This window comes from Engraulis encrasicolus, chromosome 5, assembly GCF_034702125.1.
Source record: "Engraulis encrasicolus isolate BLACKSEA-1 chromosome 5, IST_EnEncr_1.0, whole genome shotgun sequence".
Classification (NCBI taxonomy): domain Eukaryota; kingdom Metazoa; phylum Chordata; class Actinopteri; order Clupeiformes; family Engraulidae; genus Engraulis; species Engraulis encrasicolus.
The window spans coordinates 15,750,990-15,774,763 of record NC_085861.1 but is presented as its reverse complement, the minus strand read 5'-3'; the positions used below and the strand labels follow the sequence as shown (position 1 = coordinate 15,774,763).

At 42.1% G+C, this 23,774-nt stretch overlaps 1 protein-coding gene across 1 annotated transcript in view; it reads left to right on the top strand.

The window, feature by feature from the left end:
• Nucleotides 1-5,427: 5,427 nt before the first annotated feature.
• znf407 (zinc finger protein 407) overlaps nt 5,428-23,774 on the top strand; it is a 277,362-nt gene continuing 259,015 nt past the window's right edge. Inside the window, exons 1-3 of the mRNA XM_063198462.1 lie at nt 5,428-5,520; nt 11,141-14,610; nt 19,889-20,030. Coding sequence (XP_063054532.1) covers nt 11,167-14,610; nt 19,889-20,030 — 3,586 coding nt within the window. The 5' untranslated portion in view covers nt 5,428-5,520; nt 11,141-11,166. The remainder of the gene's footprint in view (nt 5,521-11,140; nt 14,611-19,888; nt 20,031-23,774) is intronic.

Sequence of the window (23,774 nt, the reverse complement as noted above, 5' to 3'; positions counted from 1 at the left end):
TTTTTTTTTTTTTATTTTTTATTTTTTTTTTTATTTTTTTTTTTTTATTTATTTATTTTTTTATTATTTATTGCAATAAAGAGGATGACAAAGACATGACATAACAATAAGGCACACAAGGTCAAGTAAACATAGTAAATATGAACAATTGGATTAGGTTACATTACACAAGTCTAATTATAAACAAAAAAATAATAAAATAGACAATAAACAAACAAACAAGAGGAATAAATTAAAGAATATTCAAAAGTCTGTAATTTTTCTTATTGTTGACAAGCTTCAGAGAGTTGAGAAGAGAAGACATTTCTAAAATGAAAACTATAAAGAAGGGTTGCATTTTTTTCCACTTTTGTTTATGAATAAAAAACTTGGCATGTAAAAGGAAGAAATTCACTAAAAATTCAAAAGAAGGGTCATTTGAGTTTTCATAGTAAAAGAAAATGTCTTTAAGACTGAAAACATAAAGGTCTTGCTGTGAAAAAAGATAAAAACTAAGGTCTGCAAGAAAGCGTTTCACTATGTTACAGTCAAAAAATAAATGTACAAGGGTTTCATCAACATTATTACAAAAAGAGCAATTTGAACTTAAGTCTGTGTATTTGGAAATAAATACATTTGTGGGGTAAATCTTATGGAGAATTTTGAAATGAGTTTCCTTTATTTTATTCGTAATGCAATATTTGTGAGGTAGTAACCAAGCCTTCTTCCAAATGATGTCTTGAACTAAAGGATTCCAAAAAAATTTCCCTCTAGGAGTGATTCTGTCCCTTTGTTGAAGCGATTTACGTATATGTTTGTTGTCACATTTTTTATCAGTTATGTTAATGCCGTTTAATATGATTTCTGAGGAGAGTGGAGTAAAATTGGGTAAATTATATGATAGGTGACTTCTAATTAGAAGCGCTAACCCTTGAGGGATTGCCTTTATAACTGTTTGAAATTGACGAAAGGGTATAGGAAAAAGAAAGCGTGACAGAAACTGTTCATACGTCAAGAAAGTACCTGAATCATCAAATAGAGAGAAAATATCATAAATGCCATGTTCAAACCATTTAGGGTAAAATAAGGTTTTGCTTCTTACAGTGATATCAGAGTTGTTCCATATAAATACTTTATGGGGGGAGAAGTTATGGACAAAGCACATTCTCCAAGCAAGTAGGCATTGCTTATGGAAATTAGAAAGTTTAAGAGGTAGCTTAGAAGGGGAAAAGTTGCACTTAAGAATAAAAGAAAGACCACCTAATTTATTGAATATGTGATTAGGGATAAAGAACCAGAGTGAGTTGGGTTGTAAAAGGCATCTCCGAATCCATCCAGTCCTGAAGGAGCTAATTGTGTTGGAGAAGTCTAAAACATCTAGACCTCCATTAGCTTTACAATCTGCCAACACTTCCTTCTTTAACTTATGAGTTTTATTTCTCCAAATGAAATCCAGAAATAATTTGTTGATCTGTTTTATTGTTTTGTCTTTCAGAAATAAGGAAAGAGAGGGATAAACAAAATGAGAAAGACCATCTGCTTTAGAAAGCAACACTCTACCATATATACTAAGATCACGTTGTAACCAGGAATTAAATATGTTCTTGGCTTTTATTATTTTCCCTGCAAAATTTAAATCCTCTCTTATCTTGGTATCCTTAGTTATTTGTATACCTAAATATTTAACTGTTTGTTTTACTGGGATGTTATACAATACTGTATCATTGCAGACCTGTAGGGGTAATATTTCACATTTTGAAACATTCAACTTCAGGCCTGAAGCATCAGAAAACTGTTCCACAAGAGCCAGCGCATGAGGAAGTTGTAATTTATCTTGCAAAAACAAAATTGTGTCATCTGCCAATTGTGATATTTTAATTTCCCTTTCAAAAATGGTTAGGCCCTTTAAATCAGAATCATTAAGTATACTTAAAGCAAGAAGCTCTGTCACTAGCAGAAATAAAAATGGGGAAAGAGGACATCCTTGCCTTATTCCACGCTCAACATTAAATCTATGAGTAGTGCTGTGGTTAACTATTGCAGAGCTGTTTATGTCATAATAAAGCGTCTGTATAATATTAATAAAGGGTTGACCAAATCCAAATAGCTTGAGAGATTGAAAAATGAACTGATGCTCAATGGAGTCAAAGGCCTTGTAAAAGTCTAGCAGTAGCATGAGAGCTTCAGAATGTACCTCATCTGAGTAATCTAAAAGATCAAGTACCAATCTTATATTGTTTGTAATGTGGCGGTTTTTCATAAATCCAGATTGTGTCTCTGATATGATACCATCAAGGCCAGTTTTGAACCTTTTTGCAAAGACCAGTGCTAAAATTTTATAGTCGATTGTTAACAGAGATATCGGGCGCCAATTTTCAATGGAATGCACATCTTTCCCTGGTTTAGGAATTAGAGAAATAACTCCTTGCTTCATAGTTGACGTCATATGTTTTTGTTCAATACATTCTGTGAACATATAGAATAATGGGTTCTCAATGTATTCCCAAAAATGAACATAGAATTCTATAGATAAACCATCTATACCAGGGGCTTTACCTTTCTTCATAGAAAAGAGTGCTTTCCTTATCTCTGTTTTCGTTATGTCAGAGTCACAGAATGACATATAAGAGTCATCTATGGTTGGAATGTATCTCTCAACTTTTTTGATGAACACCTCTGCTGTACAGCCATTAAAATTGGAAGTGTATAAATCTTTATAGAAATTATAAACATGGTTTGAAATTTTAGTGGCGTCATTACAGATTTTACCATTAACGTTAAGACAGTTTAGCATTTTCCTTTGACCATTCCTTTTCTCCAAAGCAAAAAAGTAAGTAGAGTTTTTCTCTCCCTCTTCCAGCCACTTGGCTCTAGACCGCACAAAGGCGCCTCTTGCTAGATTCAAATAAAGATCATCCAGTTGCAGACTGATTTTTTTTATTTCTAACTTTTCTTCTTCTGTATTATCTTCTTTGGATAATAAATTTAAGCGTTGCAATAATTCAGTTTCTAACTGATTCCTACTGGCCTTAATTAGTTTACATCGTTTTGAGGCAATGAGTCTAGTTTTGTATTTAAAAAATTCCCATTTTTGTTTGTATCCATCATTACAATCAGCAAATAGCTCTTTGATGAGTGTTTTAATAGAGTCATTGAATTCCTCATCAGATAATAAGGAATTATTAAATTTCCAGTATCCTCTTATTGCTGGTTTAGAATGTAGGTCACCAATCTTGAGAGTTATGAGTTTGTGATCTGTTAAAGGTGCAGCAGAGTGGGTGGTATCTATAACTAAAGACAAAGCAGACTGTGAGACTAAAAAAAAATCAATTCTTGATTTCAATGTCATAGTATTGTTGGACCAAGTGAAATCAACTAAATCTGGGTTAAAGAAACGCCAAGTATCAGTTAAAGATAGATCAGAAGTTAAGGACAATATTAAGTTATTTAAATAGGAACTTTGATTCAACTTGGGAGGAAATCTATCAATTGAACTGTCCATACATTCATTGTAATCTCCACCCAGAATTATTATTGAGTCTTTATATTTGTCATTGAGTGATTTAATTTTACTGGAGATCTCAGCAAAAAGAATTTTGTTAAGTTGACTAGAATTATATCCATAGATATTACCGATAATAAAGGTTTTCTTGTCGTAATTGGCAACAATTAAGACCCATCTACCTTCTAAGGAATGCATCATTTCCAAAACCTCTCCTTTAAATCTGTGTATGAGTATAGCAACACCTGCAGAGTGGCTGCTACCATGAGAATAGTAAGTCTTGTTCCCCCATTGTAATTTCCAAAATTTACCATCTTCTTCAAGTGAGTGTGTTTCTTGTAACAAAACAAAATCTGCTTCACTTCTCTTGCAAAATAAAAATAAAGCCTTTCTTTTCACATTTTCTCGTATTCCTCTAACATTTAAAGACACACAACACAAAGATTCAACCATGAAAACAAACTTAATAAACACTGATATGCAAGAACTTGCACAAAAACTCACCTACAAAAGGAGGTGGATAACAACTTTAACATATTCTGATGCACAATAAGCATCATCAGATAGCCTATTAAACTTAGGCCCTATTGAAATCGGACTGACTGCTTATTTTGTGTTTGCTTATTGAAAAACAAAGGATTTTTGTATTTTTTGGTATGGGCTAATATCTGCAAAAGAGAGAAAAAATACCCCAGCTGTTACTAATAGGTCTACTGGGAAATATAAATTAGAGTAGGTCTAACCTACTATACAACTTAAAAAGGCAGGAGTAAATTGAGAGTCTATCATCTCTGAAGATAAATAAAAGCAAAGGAAGAATTGGCATATTTAGGCCTAAAGTTATTTTGGATAGCTAGAAATGGATCGGCCTAAGCCATTCAATCCACAGTGACCTCTGTATAATCATATTTTTTACCGTCGATGAGAGCATGAGAGTCTTTGAAAGATGCCTTCTTGCCTTCACTTCTTGCCTTCTGGACTAAAGGCCACAACTTCTCTCGTGCCGCTCTATCTTCTGGTGGGACAGGCTCCGTGATTGACAGTTCGTTATTCTGAAGAAACTTGCACTTCTTCGACGCTTGCCAGATCGCGTCTCTCACCCTTCTGAATGAGAAGCGGATGATAATTGAGCGGCATTTCGCATCCGTTGGTGGCGGCCCGAGGCGGTGTACCACATCCACACCCGCGTTGAGGTCGTCAGCAGGAAGAAAGGTTGCCGCTTGCTGTAGAACCTCGATGACTCTCCGTCTGACATCTTCTCCAGCTTGTTCTTTCAAACCATGGAGTTTCAGAAAGGATCTCCAGCCGTAGCGTTGCGTTTCGATCAAAGCTTTTTTCAAAGCGGTGTTGTCTTTTTGCAGCATGTGCACTTCATTCTGCAGACGGGAAAGCTCCTTTTTGTTTTCACCAACATCGGCAACGAGTTGCTTCACTGTAGTGGATAATTTGTCCAGTTCTTTTGAAGTAGCCTGAGTTGTTTTTTCAATCACTGACACCTTCTGGAAGGTAGCATCATGCTTGAGGGACAATTTGCTTATCGCAGCTAAAATGTCCTCGTTAACACTGTGTGATTCTTCTCTTTTAGATTTTTTGGACACCGGCTTCAATGGGGTATCCGGCAAGGGAATTAGTGCAATGTCTTCGGTTATTTTTGAATCGGAGTCGTCAAAGAATATCATGTCGTCTTGCTCACCAGCATGGATAGCATTGTCCGCTGCCATCTTCGGTATCTTCGTCTTTACCTTTTTATTCTTCAATTTCTTTCCCATAAAGTTCAGTTATTGGAAAAAGCGTAGCCTAACACGAAATAAAACAAATGGCTTGCATCAATATTAGTTGTTATAAAGTTGTTATAACCACTTCCCTTGACGAGCTCAAACGAACACGCCTTCCTCCACTGACGCCATCTTGGCTCCCCCGTTCACAGCTGCTGGATAAGCCCGCCTTTCTGAAACAGTGACGTAATACACGTTCTACGGTACGCCACTTGTGAGCAACAGCAAAAAGCGCGGACAGTGGAATTACTCAGAGATTAGAAGGTAAGAGACAAAACAACCATCATATCTAGAATTTGTGTAGTCGTATTGTTGCACAAAGTCATTAGGTAAAACGCGATACGTGCTACAATCTTTATATTGCCCAGGAATAGGCATAGTTTAGAGGTCGCTTTTGGATTGCTTTTTGGGCCTCTGTGCTGCCGTCGTTTTCAGAGCCTTCGAGGACACAAGCCCCACCTCCATTGCTTTCTTATTGGGTACTTAAATGAACAACGTAAAGTAATTGGTCGTATACCACGCCACTCATTCACTGAAGTACGGGAAGTGTAGATTCTAGCTTTCTTCTGCTGCTAATTTCAGCTTCGAGTTTGAACTTGCTGATGACCACAATTCATCCCAGAGCCGTAGTGGTCCACGTTGGTACAACACACTGTAATATTAGGATATTACTCGAAATAACATGTTTCGATTTGAGTGATATCACAATGATTAGCTGGGAAGCGTTGCCGCGGGTCTTCCGAAAGCTAGCTAATGCTGATCCTGAATGTAGGCAAGGGAGGCTGTTGGCTACTTGCAAGCTAATGCTAGGCTATGTGAATGGCCATTCCAATGTTATTTTGGCAAACTACAAGCTAGTCCTTAGCAGCATAACGAACATTGACTGTATTCGAAACCACACGTTTAACCAGAAATCACCTTACAAAGTACAAACCATGACAGCTTCCCTGCTGACAGTAGGTTATTGTTCAGAATACAGCATCGTTAGTTATTATGAGCGTCATCTCAGGATAAAGGAATGAGCTTATGGGGTTATCAGCTCTGAATGCGCGGCGGCACCAACATGGTCTGCAAGCTCACGAGACATGGCATGAGATGTCACAACATAGCCTACTGACACAGCTCCATGCATAGCAAAACCGCTTGCATGGTCGGAAACAAAATGTGGATGCAGCCCGAATCATGCAGTAATGCCAATGACATGCTACGTCCCCCTGTTGTACACGGCGTAAAGCTACCAAACATGTTGGAAGGTTTTGAACAATACAGACTTTTTATTTTGAATAGCGGGCACTGCCGTTTGTCGCTCACCGAAGCACTTGAAAGTTGAGTAAACGGCAAACTACCGGTGTAAAACACCATCAAGAAGTGACAGGACCCATGTTGTCCCACAACATTTAAATCAGTCTTACGTTTGTAAATGACCAGTTTCTTAAAGTATAGGCCTTCTGGATGTAGTAGTTATTATGTAGATTAATTTCTTGAAGAAAAGCAGTTACAAAACTTACTGTGAGACCAGGGGAAACAGTCCCTCGTTGGAGAGTAGTGACTGAACATGATGCCAGGACACTTATTTTGCTCCATCTACACAGAAACACTGCATTTGAAGTGAACTAATACCTTCTAGGCTTACTAAACTGGACTAAAACCCCAGTAGTACTTCTAGTGTGGTAGTTTGCAGTAATATTGCAGTAAATCTGATGTAGTAGTCTACCTATTTTATATGTTGTGTACTACTGAGTTCTGAAGGGAGGGACATGACACCAATATTAAAGGTCCACATGTCCATTTGTGTTGACCACACAGCAAAATCTGGATTTCCTGTTTCAAAGACAAAAAAGTAGGCTGCTGTACAGTATTTGCACAAAGGAAGGCTATCTGATCCACGATCTGCAAAACTCTATTAAAAAATGATTTATATATATATATATACAGCTCCAGGCCTTTTTATTAGAATACCATGAAAAAGTTGATTTATTTCCATAATTCCATCAATAATGTTAAACTGTCATGGATTGTAGATTCATTGCCCAGTTTTTTAACTATTCCAATCATTGTTTTTTTTCTTTTTATATACGTTGGCCTTCCAGCTCAAAAAACCCATGAATTGGGGAATTCGCATTATTAGAATATTGTTATAAAATCAAAATTTTCTTCATCAAAATTCGGGTCACATTATATCAGTTGAAATTTGGTACTTTCTACATAACATGCAATGGTCAATACTTGGTTAGGACATTCGCTGTCTTCATAATGGCCATGATGCGTTTAACATTGAAGTCAATGGAAAAACAGTGCATGGCAGTTATGGAAGCCCAGATATCCTTGATGCTTTGCTGTCAGCTGTTCTTGTTTGTTGACCTGGTACCCCACACTTCACTCTTCAATATACCCTGTAGATTTCCATGCCACGTTTTGGCGCTAACTCACCAGTTTAGTTCTAAATAACCAGAAATGAATCCCCATTGAAAATGAATGGGGTTTAATTTCTGTTGAGTTAGAATTAAACTGGTGAGTTAACACCAAAACGTGGCATGGAAATCTTCGGGTATATTGAAGAGGGAAGTGTGGGACACCAGGTCAGCTATACAAAAACAGCTGACGGCAAAGTATCAAGGATATCTGGCCTTCCATTATTCCCATGCACTGTTTCTGCCATTGACTTCAATGTTAAACGCATCATGGCTGTTATTATTAATAATATTAAGACAGAGAGAGTCCTAACCAAGTATTGAACATTGCATGTTGTGTAGAAAGTACCAAAGTTCAACTGATTTGATGTGCACTGATGTGAAACAAATTTTGATGAAGAAAATTGTGATTTTATTACAATATTCTAATGATGTGAATTCCCCAATTCATGGTTTTTTTGAGCTGGAAGACAAAAATGTGTAAAAATAAACAATTTAATGATTGGAATAGTTAAAAAACTGGGCCATGAATCTACAATCCATGACAGTTTAACATTATTGATGGAATTATGGAAATAAAGCAACTTTTTCATGGTATTCTAATAAAAAGGCCTGGAGCTGTATATATATATATATATATATATATATATATATATATATATATATATATATATAATGTATAGGTCCGTTGTTTTCAAACTGTTCTGAGCTAAGGCACACCTTTTCCAATGTCAAAATGCCAAGGCACACCACCATTGTAAATGTTAACTGAAAATAAAATCCTATTGCCTACATTAACAATGTACAGTCATTCTATAATTTTACTCGGCACATATCTCACGGCACACTAGTGTTCTCTGGTGCACTGGTTGAAAAACTGTGGTTTAGATCACTCCAAGTCTGAGACTTCACAGAGAGCATGTTATAGTTGTTCCACTCAAGCAGTACAAAGATGAGATTGATCAACACCTGACTGACATAAAATATAGAAAACATGGTAAATTACTTCATGCAGTTCCAACTGCAAGTTTGAGTTTGAGTTGCACAATATAAAATCAGTATTGGCAGGAGTCGGAGGAAAAACATAGTTTACAAACATAAACAGACAAAACAGAAATAGACATTTTCATTTTAATGCATTTGTCAAGGGATGAAGATCATAAGCACCATGCTGTAGATGGAATATATATTTGTATATATGAATGTAATGAAATGTTTTCTTGGCAAAGAAATGCAGCTGAAAAAATGGCAAATTTACTGAATATGGCAAAAAGGTCAGACAATGCCAACATTTTAGAAGCTTGTGAATAAAGGGGAAAAAAAGACCTTTCTTTCCTATTCATAATTACATGGCAATATGAGTGCTCTTTTTAGCACCTCGGAATATAAAAGCCTTGTCTAGAAGTTTGAAAAAAAGAAAAAAAGAGGACATCACTATTATTTGTTCATGCCCCATTATACTCTCCCACCCTTGAAGCACCCTCCCGATACCCAACCTCCAAAACCACCCTTTTTATACATTTCCCCGAAAACCTTATTTCTTTCCCCTGGACGAATGAGTGTCTTGGTGAGGAAAAATGCTTTATGAATACGGCTCATTGTGTTTATGGTGCACAGCTGTGAGGGGTCTGCGGTGCTGTAAGAGGCGGACTTTCCATTAGGCAAATCTAGGCAATTGCTCAGGGCCCCGACCAAATCTGCACTCCATTGGGGCCCCAACTGTCACACCAGTGGTAAACCAACAAAAAAACAGTAGGCTTGATCTTAATTTGTCACTTAAGTAAATTAATTCAAGATATAGCCTATATACTGTATATGAGACAAAACCCTAAAACAACACCAAAACACTGAATTTATGTCTGCATGATGACTTTTGAGGGCCCCGTGTTTATATTTCGCCTAGGGCCCCAAAATGGCTAGATCCGCCCCTGTGGTGCTGTATGTGTCATTAGGTGCCGAATGTCTGTACCGTACGTGAGGTGGGGTCTGGCAACGCCTAATGGACTTATCTATGCCCCATGGTAATTAGGCTGCTATGGCGATCAGGCACAGGGAAGAAATGGGGAGCACCAGCAGGACCCCTGGATAGGGAGAGGGAGGGAGAGAAAGAGGGAAAGAGAGAGAGAGAGCAAGCAAGCAAGCAAGCAGGGGTGGGGATGATGGGTTAGGGCAGGCAGACAATCTGACATGACGTCTGACAGAGCAAAGCCAAGCAATCACTAGGTCCACGTCTACATCCAACAACACTATTACTGCCACATGATATCGGTCCTATGCTTCATTGCAGACTGTTGCTGTTTTTCATGTTGCATGTCACGAGAGCTATAATGAAAGACAGATTTTTTTTGGCAGTTTTGTGTAGAGTTCAGTAGAGTAACTTTATTGATGCCCAGGGGGAAATTAATGGTTTTTAAAAAGGGACACATGCGATACAACTAGCAACTACTACAACTATAATTTCTCATCTTAACCCTATCCAGACTGGGGGGGGGCTAAAAGTGCCCGCACCAACTTTGATGACGTATAACTCCTTAACGACTTAAGCTATGACTACGAAACTTGGTGACTTTTCCTAAAATTTAGTTGGCTACAGTTTAGTACCGAAAGATTATGTTCATCATTTTTGCCGTTGCCATGGCAACAGTTTTCTGACAGGTATGTCTGACCGAAAATCACTGATCTAAGTCTCATTATTGTTCCTTTTTCATTTTTTTCGTTATTTCCATTAGTATCAGACAGCTTTGTGAGCATTAAAGTGGTCTGAAGCATATAATCATTAAAATTTAAGTGCATTACCCAAGTTTGATGGAAAATACATTATGGCGAGATTTAGGGCATTATAATCAGATGACGTCATTATGACGTCATAATACCAGATAATGACACAAAAATGATGTCATTCATAGATGTCCATATGTAGATCATCTCCCTAAAGTTTGGTGGTCATACCGTATTCCGTTCATGAGTTATGAGGGGGGGGTCAAAAGAGCCCCCCCCCAGGCCCAGGAATGCCAAAAAAGCCCAGTCTGAATAGGGTTAATGTGATCTTGATTTTAGGGATGATCTGATAACATTTATTGAGATTTGTCTATTAATTTTGATTTAATGAAGATGTCCTCATGAAGTTGTATAAAATGTAATAATCTGGAAAAAAAACTAATATAAAATAGCAATACATTGGTCATTATTTAACTTTGAGATGTGCTTTATTCCTGTATTTAGTAACAACGATTTCAGTGTTCTAACTGTGTGCCATTTGACCATTTTCTGACATGACCACTTGATGGCGACAAAAGCGTGGAATTCAGAACAGATGAGAACGTAGACCTCAAGAGATGTTAAGAGAATAGCCGACCCTACACATTATGCTGTACAGTGTTCATATTTGTGTATGCAAAATTTCAAAGGTCAGCATTACTGTATGTGTACACATAATAATTGTTGTCAATTCTTGTTGCCTTTTCTCCCTACAGAATAAGGAAAAGGGAGCCATTAGATAATGGACACCCGGCCAAGAAGGAAGCTGAGATCTAAGGTCTTAGATCAAGAGGCAATTGAGGAGGAGAGCAAAGAGGAAGAGTCACAGGATGACCCAGGAACTAGTACTCCAGATGAGAAAGTCCCAGGAACTAGTACTACAGATGAGAACAAACCCAGTGAGTCATTGTCCAGCACAGCAGAAGAGTCTCCCCGTGCTCCCAAGAAGCCCGACACGAGTCCTGTTCAAGACGAGCCAGGAGATAATTGCACCTGCTCGGTGTGTGACTTTGTCGCAAAAACTCCCACTGCCCTGAAGATTCATGCCAAGAGAAAGCATTCCCGCAGAGGCGGCGGTGGCCATGTTAAAAAGGCGGACAAAGAGGCGCCGCGAGATGTGTGTGCTGCAGCCAAGGCGCACGTTGGCAAGGAAGGCGTCCCGCCACACACGGGAGAAGACAATCAGCAGACTGCAGCAGGGATGGCGGTGTCCTGCCAACAGGACACGAGTGCAGTCGGGGACGGCAAAGACGCGTCTGGGAAGCCGCCTTTGTGTGAGGCGGCTGTGGGTTCAGAGGAACAACAAACGGCAAAGAGTGCTGAGGAGGGCCCACAGATCAGTCCCACTCAGTTGCTCCTGCAGATGGTTGAGGCTTCATCAGCAGAAGAAGGGCCTGCACATTCACAACCGTCAGACGCGATGGACAGAACTCCCAAAGAAAAGTCAAGTGAGCATGTGGAGGGTCAAAAATCAGACCCCCCGGCCCCCACCAGCTCTGACACGAGTGACAAAACACAAGGTAATAAAGAGGGAGAGGAGGGTGCCAAGAAGACGCGGAAACGCGGGCAGAGGCCCAGGGTCACGCACCCGTGCAGCCACTGTGGCCACGAGTTCCAGGACAAACCCAGCCTGGCCACGCACGTCAAGAGGCGCCACACCAAGGAGATGAACCACTTCTGCGACCTCTGCTCCTACGCCTGCGTCGCCAAGTGCGATTTCGAGAAGCACTGCACCAGCAATAAGCACAAAAGGAGAGTGGCGGAGAGCGGCAGCGGCGGGCAGCAGACGCCAGGAGGAGAGACGCCCTCTCTCCCCCTGCCTCCTGATGGAAATGAGACGGGGGAACAGCAGGGGCAGGCTGCCGCCGCTAGCGGTGGCGCTGGCAGTGGAGGTGGCGAGGCGACTCCGACTCCGACGCCGACGCGGGCGCTAAAGCGTTCAGCCAGCGGCAAGCCCCAGCTGCAGTGTGGTAGCTGTGCCTTCCGGACCGTCACGCCCTCCCTGCTGGAAAGCCACGCTCGGCTGAAGCACCCAGCGGAGGACCACTTCCACTGCAAGGTCTGCCATTACTACACCGCCACCAGCGGGGGGATGGACGCCCACCTCGCCAGCGCGCCACACCAGGACGCCGCCAAGAATAAGGAGGTCGGGGCCTCGTACGCCGAATGCGTCGAAAAAGTGCACGTGATCCTGTCCCAGAACAGCGACAATCAGCCGGCGTCGTCGACCGACGGCACGGATGCAGAAGGTGGCGGTGGTGATGGGGAGACGGGAGAGGACGTGCAGCAGGGGGACGATGCGACGGCAGAGCAGGAGGCGGAGGTGTTCTCCGACGAGAAAAGTGGGGACGGCGCCTCCCCTGCCAAAAGGAAAAGGGGGCGGCCGAAGGGGACCAACGTCACCACCTGCCCCCACTGCGGCCTCGTGGCCTCCAACGCCACCAACCTCAGCGTCCACATCCGTCGAAGGCACAGCCACCAGTACAGCTACATGTGCAAGCTCTGCCGCTACTACTGCGTGACCAAGGGCGACATGGACCGCCACTGCGTCACCAAGAAGCACGTCAAGCGCGCGGAGGGTGCCGGCGGCAACACGGACCCCGTCGTGCAAGTGATGAGTGAGGAAGCTGCTGGAAAGAGCGGTGACATTGAAATCGTGCGCTTCAAGAAAGTAGACTACAGCCAGGCCGAAGATGACGTGACCATGACTGAGTCAGCAGCATCAGCAGCAGCAGACGGCGAGCCACCACAGCAGCCCCAAACCAGCGACGGCGTCGAGGCTCAGAGTAACCCCCCCCCTAAGACCGCAAAGACCCTTTTCCCGACCCTTCACCCGAGAAGGAGCAAGTACGACCCCGTCAATTCCTGTGCGCACTGCAACTTTGTGGCCCATTCCATCCCGTCGCTGGAGCTCCACGTCAAGAGGAAGCACACCAAAGACTTTGAGTTTGTGTGCCTGGCCTGCAACTACTACGCGGTGACCCGGCGAGAGATGTCGCGCCACGCGTCCACCGACAAGCACAAGCAGAAGAGCCTGGTCTACCGGGAGAGCTGTGCAGGAGGAGGAGGAGGAAAAGGCGACCAAGAAGACGCCGGCGGCGTGGCCGTCCTTGTAGCACCTCCTCCTACGACGGAGACGGAGGAGACAGCCCAGCCGTCCGAACCTGAAGCTGAAGCTGAGACAGAGGCTGAAAACAGCGAGACTGCCATGGACCAGGATGATGCTACTACGCCAAACATGACAGACACCTCCTCCACCAATCAAGGACAAGAAAAGCCCACCAGCACCACCACCACCACCACCACCACAGAGGAGGTCACAGACGGCGCAGCTGATACTGAAAAAGCGCCCGAGGAAGAAGCTCCTGAAGCCGTGAAGGAGTCCACCACCACAGTCACAATCAAACTGGATCCAGTTGACGACACGGAAGGAACAGTCACGATGACGCTGGACCCAGCCGACGCCGACGCAGACGGCACGGTCACCATAAAACTTGACCCAAGCGAAACAGAGGCGGCCCTGAATGCTCCACCTAACGCTGATGATGACGATTTGGAAAGGGAGGCAGAGGCCGAGGAAGGAGGTTTGGACGAGTGTGATGATGAAGAGGAGGAAGAGGAGGAGGAGGAGGACTTTGTTGAGGGCAAGTGTGACGACTCTTTCACCGATAGGCAGCTGGTTCGAGCCCATCCGTTCGACCCCTGCATCATCTCCCTCAAGGTTTTGCAGGAGGGCGACGGCGCCGACGGAGGAGACTCCACGATGACGACGACAAGCGGCGGCGTAGCGCTGTCTCTACCGGGCCCGCTGACGAAGCCCAAGCGAGGCCGGCCGCTGCTGGCCACCATCACCACGCGGGGGATGGCGCCCGGCCAGCGCATCAAGTGCGAGGACTGCGGCTTCATGGCGGACGGCCTGAGCGGCCTCAACGTCCACATCTCCATGAAGCACCCGTCTAAAGACAAGCACTTCCACTGCCTGCTGTGCGGCAAGTCCTTCTACACGGAGAGCAACCTGCACCAGCACCTGACCAGCGCCGCCCACCTGCGCAACGAGCAGGGCAGCATCGAGGAGCTGCCAGAGGGGGGCGCCACCTTCAAGTGTGTCAAGTGCAACGAGCCCTTCGAGACGGAGCAGGACCTGTTCGTGCACATCAAGGAGAAGCACGAGGAGCTGCTGCGCGAGGTCAGCATCACACTAACATTGCATCACATTACACTACACTACATTACATTGCACTACACTCTATTACGCTACATTACATTGCTCTGCATTACATTACATTACACTACATTACACTAAACTACACCACACTACACTACATTACACAACACTACAGTACAGTACAGTACACTACACTACACTACATTACACTACACTACACCACACTACACTACATTACACAACACTACACTACACTACACTACACTACATTACACTACACTCCATTACACTACATTACATTGCTCTGCATTACATAATGCTACATAACATTACAGCACACTACATTACATTACACTACACTACACTACATTACAGCACACTACACTACATTACATTACAATACATTACACACCACTACAGTACATTACATTACACTACACTACACTACACTACACTACACTATACTACACTACACTACACTACACTACACTATACTACACTACACTACATTACACAACACTACAGTACAGTACACTACATTACACTACACTAAATTAGACAAAACTACAGTACAGTAGTCAAGACTACATTACACGACATTACACAACACTACACTACACCACATTACACAACAATACACAATATTACATTACACTACACTACATTACACTACACTACATTACATTACATTACAGTACACTACATTACACTACACTACACTACTTTGCACTGCACTACAGAATTACATTACATTACATTACATTACTTTACAGGGTAACACTTTATTTTAATGTTTCACTATTACAGTGGATCTACCACATTATAACCAGTGTAACAATATTTAATGCCATGTAATACAAGTATAATACCATGTACCAACCCTAACCCTAGATGTAAGTACAAAATCGGTACATGGTGTTACACTGGTGGTATTGTATGGTATTAAGTATTGTTACACTGGTTATTACACTGTACCTAATATGGTAGATTCACTGTAATGGTGAACCATTAAAATTAAACAGTGTTACCCATTACGGTACATATTATTACAGTACACACTACATTACACTACATTGTACTGCACTACACTACATAACATTACATTACACTTCTCTATTCTACACTACATTACATTACATTACACTACATTAGACTACATTATACTTTGCTGGTGCTTTTATACAAAAAGTAGTCAAAACTCCATCTCCTTACAGATATTACAGGATATTTGTTACAGTCCCTGGATAAATGGATACAGTTTTTACCCAATAGCCACTTGATTCAATTACTTCACTAAAATGTGCTACCAAAGTAGGCTATTGTAGATATACCCCTATAAATGTGGATGTGACTAGCTGTGATATGTGTCAGGCTTGTACGAAATTCCGAATTGAACTGAGAATGACCCCAAAATTCTAATTCAATTCTTGAATTTCAATATGAATTGAATTGAAATTCCAAACAGGAAATGGAATTGCAATTCGAATTGGAATGGCAGGAAACTGAATTTCACAGAATTTAAATTCTAAGAAATTCAAAGCAATGACATAATACTGACACTAGGTGGTGGCAGGGATGGTCAGCATCTCGAATACTTCAATTAAAATACATTTTGAAATAGAACATAGTATTTTGAATTTTGTATTTCGTGTCAGTGAATTACAAGTATTTGAAGTTTGTATAAATACTTTCCCCCCCTGTATTTTGAATTTTCAAAATAAGAGAAAATACAATAGCCTACTTTCTCCTGAACAATGCAATTACATAGTAGGAACACGGATCAAATAGTATGTAAGTGATGCTTGTAGCTATATTGGAATGTAAAAGTGTTTGCCTGGGAAAGGGGTGAAGGACTCCAAAGATTGACAGTTCAATTCCCAGGTAACATAACGTCACCTTCTTAAAATAATCGCCTAAGTCATTTTTTGGTCAAGTTCACGTTTTCGCCTAACTCATGTCCTCCCCCATTCTGAGGGAGTTTTTGTGTTCCCTGACAAACCTGGAAAAAAATGACTTAGGCGATTATTTTAAGAAGGTGACGATTGGCAGGTGACTACCTGACTACGAGTTACTAACGAATAACCAGCCTCAAAATTCTGAATTATTGAATATATACTGTTGGATCAAAAAACTCCACTCTTGATAAAATATCATCAATAATTGAAATTGACATGCTAAGCACCAAAGGTGCAACCGTGATCATTATTATACAATAGTTAGATCCGGTCAATTTATTTTGCGATATCTGATTGGATGAGACGCGTTCTACTGGCATTCTACGCGTCGGTAAGGAGGATGATGTCTAGGTGGACATCATCCTCGGAGACTCATCACACCTAATAATCACTCCGCCGTGGATAGAATGTAACCAGGGCCGCGCATTTTGAACTCGCCATCATTCTATCTCATAGTCTACTGCGGAGAAAGTGAATGTAACCAGGGCCGCGTAGTTTGAACCACTGACGTGTATAGTTATAATAGAAGTCTGTGGTTTGAACTCACCATCATTCTATTCCATTGTTCTATGCTGGACTAAGTTGGGCGCACGCACGCCCGCATGACAGAGAGCGTAGGCTATCCCAGTTGGTAGCTGGATTCTGGCAGAGAGGAAAGAAGTTATCTGATTCTAGTGCAGTTGTCTGGGCAGTTGGCAGACCTCTGCGGCCGCTATTTCGTAGTCTTTTGAAGGCAATCTAACATGTAGCCTACTTTAAATATTAAGATAGTTTCAAACGGGGGATATGCGAGACAACGGACACTTTTTTTTGACAGAGACAGAAAGGCTATGTCAGTCTACTGCAGTGTATGAGAACCGCTATAATCGGATCTCATTTGTGCTGCGGGAGAGGGAATGACGAGGAAGAGATGCTCTTAAAAATATAGCCTAGGCTATCAGCAATTGCCGTCCACCACGTGCAAATTAGTATGCTACAAAGTGGGCATCTGGAAGCAAGATACCGTGTGCCATGCGATTTAAAATCATGGCCGCTTGGAACTGGAATGAGTTGCCTTTTCGTTTAGGAGGGAAAACGCGAACCCCTTTCTCGGGTTCGCACCCACATCAGACGTTTGCATGAGAAAGTGTTTCAGCAACAAAGTTGTAGCCTGCAGTAGCCTAAACTTAAGCAGACATCGGGGTATCATAGGCCTACAAGGGATTGATTTGTGCGGTTGTGCGTGTGAGAACAGCGCTCGGATCTCATGCGGCACTGGAGAGGATGGACGAGGGGGGTGTCTTTACGCAGCTAGCAGCAAGTTTGCGGTCCACAAAAATGTGAAAATCAATATCGGCTGAAAAAGGCTTATAAAATAGGCATCTAACTAAAATGTTGAAGTTGCACAGTGTTTTCATTTATCATGCATCATTTTAGTAAGCGAAGCCCAGTAGCAGTCCACACAGAAATGCACTTCACACCGTTTCATGGAACTAAGCGCGCTGGCGCTGTCAGCTTGTCAGCTCGTCATTGCATAGCAACCATACAATCAATTCGGAACTACTTTGCTTAGCGGAGCAGGTAAACAAAGTATGATTAAGGTAACTAATAAACACGAATTCGAACATTTATTCTGGTATTTTGTTGGCAAATGAACTATTGTATAAAAGCAATATGACCCTCGTGGTCGGGATGATGTGCACTGACATCCCTCCCACTCGGGTCATATTGCTTAACTATTGCTGCACCATGCAACACACACAAGATGGCGCTCTAAGGACACAAATGGTGCATTAGTGACGCTTTGCAAGATATGTGGACATCATTTACAAGATACACTTTCTTGTTTATTGAACTCACATACAGACCTTGACATATCTGTACCATTTTTAAAATGCTAGTTGTGCCAAGTAGCCTATTGTTTATATAGCCTTCTCCATAATTACAAGAACTTAACATTATTGTTTGTTCAATGACTGGAAATAATGGTTACACAGGAGTTTTTGTGGTTTAAAGTAGGCCTACCTTTTATTTTGTAAGTGAATTGAATTGTTATTTTTGGTGATGCCATACAAGCCATTGAGTAGCGAAGGGAAATTGACTTTCCTTGCTGTGACTTGAACCTTGAACTTCTGGCATGCAGAACTGGGGCTCTAACCGCTACACCAAATAGCCAGACTCATTAGCTTGAAAGTCAGGACACACCCACATACCTAGTTTCTGTTGTATTTTGTGTATTTGAAAATGCAAAATACAGTATTTTTATTATTTATACATTAACTGTTATGTATTTTGTAACGTATTTGTAACATCTTAGAGCTGGGTGTTTTGCATTGTATTTTGAAATACATTTAGTTGTGTCTTTGCCCATCCCTGGGTGGTGGTGTGAAATTCAAAGAAACTCAAAGTAATGACAAAATAAGAACACTAGATGGTGCTGTATATTTATAAGCATGTGTCTATTCCCGGCACTGCGAGGTGGGTGGGAAGAGTGAATTATAGCCCCCTTAGGTCACCTGTTCGGCTGCTTCCTAGCAGTGCTTTAGGATTTGGGTAGGTAATTATCTGACTTTCGGTTTTTTTTTAACTTCCATTTTGAGTTAGTACAATGCCATTATCTATTTGCTGTAGACCTTAGATGGTAATATTTGCATAAATTTTGGTACATAACAAATAAGAAGTGTGAAAGTCATCTGTAGGCCTTGCATAACACTAATTATTATACATGCAACTACTGAAAATCACAATGGGGGCCTGCATGGTTTATACAACATTTAGTTATCATTTTGAATGCTGAATACATTTGTAGTTAAATTCATTAGCAATATATATTTTTGTTAATGCTATTGTACTTAGTTACACTGTTATTGTTGTATTTTATTATTTTGAAAACACAAAAGTTGTGTGTTCATCCACTTCCTGAATTGCAGTGAGTTTCAATTCCATTTTGAATTCCATTTCCTGTCATTCAAATTCAGTTCAATTCAACATCCTGTAGCGGTGGAGTCAATTCAATTCAAATTCAATTCCACTTCCTGAATTGAATCTAATTCAGAAATTCTGAATTTCGTACAAGCCTGGTGTGTGTGTGTGTGTGTGTGTGTGTGTGTGTGTGTGTGTGTGTGTGTGTGTGTGTGTGTGTGTGTGTGTGTGTGTGTGTGTGCAGGTTTTGTGTGCTGTACTTTCCCTATTGAAATTATTGATTGCTTCTCAAACAAGGACTGCTCAATCAGTGTTGTTGTGCTTGTGCGTGCACCACCAAGACTGCCCACACGTCAAAACTACACTATACTACACTACATGACATTACACTACACTACATCACTAACACGTGTTGTACGTGCACCACCACGTCTGCCCCACAGGTCAACAAGTACGTGCTGGAGGACACGGAGCAGATCAACCGGGAGCGGGAGGAGAACCAGGGCAGCGTCTGCAAGTACTGCGGCAAGGTCTGCAAGAGCAGCAACTCCATGGCCTTCCTGGCCCACGTGCGCACACACACAGGTATGGATACCTGGGGTTCTAAATATTTGTTTTCTCCTGACTGCGCGAAACTAGCTGCGCACAACTCAACCTCTGATTGCTGGAAACCGTTGTCGGTCAAAAAATTAGCTCATGTGGTTGGCTGCCAGTGTCTTGCCCCTCCTCACAACACCGTGTTGATAAACAAAAAAACCCGTCTATAGGCTCCATTTCTTTTTTTGGGGTGGGGGGCTTGTCCCTTAATTCGATAGGACAGTCTGAGATGGTGACAGGAAGTGAGTGGGGGAGACAGAGATGGGGGAGGATCGGGAAATGACCTGGGGCCGGAATCAAAACCTGGGTCCCTGGCATGACAGTGCAGTGCCCTCCCGTTTGAGCCACAGCAGGACCGTAGGCTCCATTTCTCTCGTTAAAAAAAAAAAAAAATGTTTTTGGCGTTGTTAGCCTTTATTGTGTTTGTGCAGTCGAATATGGTGACGGGAAAAGGGCGGGTGGGAGAGAGACACAAAGAAAGATTGGAATTTTACCTCGCTGGTATATAACGGTAAAGCACCTTAGCCCACATACTCACGGCGCCCCACGTTCTCCTTTCCTTACTCCATCATACATTATATCCATGCCTTGGTTATGTGAAGGTATCATTATCATTAAATGGGAGCCATTGCTTACTGCTTAGAAAGCTTCCATGAAATGTTTTGCATCCTCCCCCATCCCACAAACAACCTTTTTTTGCCCACAAAGTAGACACAATTGCACCATGGCCTTGCATCATCACTGGGCAAAGAGCTTGGAGGTCTACCCAGCGTGTTCTTTCCAAACAAATTACTCCGACTTCAACTCTGTCCTCCTCCATGCGCATTTCTGTGCACATATATTTATTTATTACATTTGGTAATCGTTTTAAACTACCAGGTGTCTTCACTTAAGCATCTTGAAGCAGTAGCAGCTGATGAACTAAAAGAAAGAAAATAAAATAGAGTTGAGCATCTGTGTGCAGCTTTAGCAGCAAAGATGCTAATGCATTGGCATTGCAGACAAGGTCTCCCTGAGCAAGGCCTAACTCGAAAGGTGTTTGACTCATAATTGATGTGTCCATTACCAGGATTCAGTTGTAATTATAGCCAATAAGTCTGGATAAACATGTTAGGGCGGACGCTAAAAGCACAGGAAACCCAAAAGAGAGGCGGGATGATCATTTAAGATAATCAATGTGGACGTTGTCAAAGCCCTTAATTTCCCCTGTGTGTGTGTGTGTGTGTGTGTTAGTGTGTGTGTGTGTGTGTGTGTGTGTGTGTGTCTGTGTCTGTGTGTCTGTGTGTGTCTGTATGTGTGTTACTCTCTCTCGGTCTCTGTGTGTAAGGTGTGTGTGTCTGTCTCTCTCTGTGTAAGATATGCACATGTATGCGTCCGTGTTTGCGGTTTAGCCGATTATCCTCAATCCATTAAGGCCTTTTTCTGTTATTTATAATGCAGAGCAGGGCTGAGCTGGTCAGGGATGCGAGTGGGGTGGGGAGGAGGCGGGCGTCAGCAGGTTAAGAACAGAGGGCCTCTCCATTACTCAGCCCTGACCATGTGTATTAATTGCATTTAAAATCAACTTAATGCAGGAACAAGAAGTGAGGGCGCCATCAATAAATGCCCCCTTTCTGCTTCCTTAAGTCCATCCTTCCATTTGGCTGAAAACTTAAATGGGACTTTAATTGTTGCACATACTTGTGTGTTATCTATCCCTGGGTGAGGGTCTTGCATGAGTAATTTAGCCTTTTTGGTGATTCTGTTATTATTACGGCAAGAGAGAAGATAAGTGGTGTGTGTGGTGCGCTAGTGAGAGAGCATGGGGGAGAAGGAGGAGGAGAGAGAAGGGCTGGCCTGGCCATATGGTATAGGCCGGGGGTATTTCCCGGTGGGCTCTGCACCCTCATTGGCCACTATTTTTAGAAATATATACTGTATATATATATTTGAACCTTTATGAAAATAGGGGCCCACGAGGGTATGGGGCCCCCCGGTTAGCCAGTTCTGCGCCGCTAATTATTTAAGCCAAAAGTGCCCGGGCCCTATTTCTCCCCCACTTCAGCCCTGGGAGAGAGGTTTTTTCCTTCCCCTCCCGTAATGCTGTGTACAGTAGGTCTGGAGGAGGTGAGACGCTGAGGTGTTTTGAGTTATTGTTCCCTCTCCTTTCCCTCATAACACAATAAAGAGACAATGTTTCATATGTGTTATATTGCTGTAGTTTGCCAGCGTGACATTATCAAGGTATTGCAATCCGGGAGATTGCATTATCCTGCACATGGATCACTGGAAAGACAGGAAGGAAGAGAGTAAGAATGGAATTAGCATCACCACACATCATACTTCATGTTTATGTAAATGTGCCTGTTTTTTTTTTTCTCTTGTTTTTTATTCTCCCCTCTTTGTCCCAAAACAGGATTAATCCTTCGTTCCCTTCGGGCCACATCATTTTAACGCTCCTAGGATTCACCTTTTTATCATGTGGAAAAAGGATAACAGAGTTTCATAGTTCACTTGTTTTATGGAAGTGTGCTACTTAAGAAAATGAACAAGGTGACAGCCGAACAGATGTGTTCATCAAAATCAAGGGCAAATTCATGTCTCTCAGCCATACAGGGTCTTCTTCTTTTTAAAAAATGTGTGTATAGCCTCTCTACTGACTTAGGCTATTTGAAGCATTTGCATTATTTGTGGAAAGCTTAGTTTTTTGGGTGGGGTGGGGGGATCTGACAGAATGATGATGATGGCGATGATGATGAGGAGGAGGATGATTACATTCCTTCATTACATGGAATTAGTCACTTTTTTGTTGTTGTTGCTGGTCATTTATTCTGGGAAACTTTTTCTCGGCCGGCGGCTGTGCTCTGTGTGGCTGTGAGGTCCGGCAGCATTTGCGCTGGGAGCACATCCAGATAATTTTAATTAAGCTTGGGTTTTATTTAGTTGATTAATTAGAGAAATCAGCCGATGGTGGGAGGCTGCACAAGTATTTGTCAATTTGTCCCCCTGAAAAAAAGCACCTTTTTTCTCCCCCTCCCTCCAGTGAGGACAAAGCTGGATTTGCATTTTGAGCTAAATTGGTCACTTTTTCACTGAAAAGAGCTGTCCGACCCTCGGTGAACCCGGGTGGAGTAGAGTAATGGCTACTAGACACACAGGCAGTGTGTGTGCACATATCTACACACAGCGTCTTGCACTCTTCTCCTTTCTGAAGTCTGAGGAAAGTTGTGGTGGATTCCTTGATGTATTTGTTGTTGTTTCTCCTCCATAGTGTTGGATGAGATGCATTTGCATGGTGGTCCCAAGGGTACTACAATGTGCATCCTATGTAATGCACAAGCCAGCTTCCCCCCCCCTCCATTTCAACGCCATAATGTCTTTATTAATTTATGTTGCTTTATGTTGCTTTTGTGCTTAATAATATGACTCCCCCTAAGTATGATTGAGATCCTCTGTTATTCTTTTAAAAATGCAGAGGCGAAAAAAAAAAAGAAAAAAAAAAGATGGTGACGAAAATGAACTCGGGTGGGTTCCTCTTTTCCCTCCCTCCCTCCCTCCCTCATACTCCTCCTTGTCCTTCTCCTTCCCCTCTTCTCCCGCAGAAGGAATGGAGGTTTTTAAGGATATGAATTAGTCATCCCCCAGACCTAGCTTCCAGACGTGAGAACATCACATTACCGTCGCGCGCAACAGTATTAATTTAACATGACATCGCATTGATGGTCGATTTCAGCTTCCCACGACGGGCGCTGC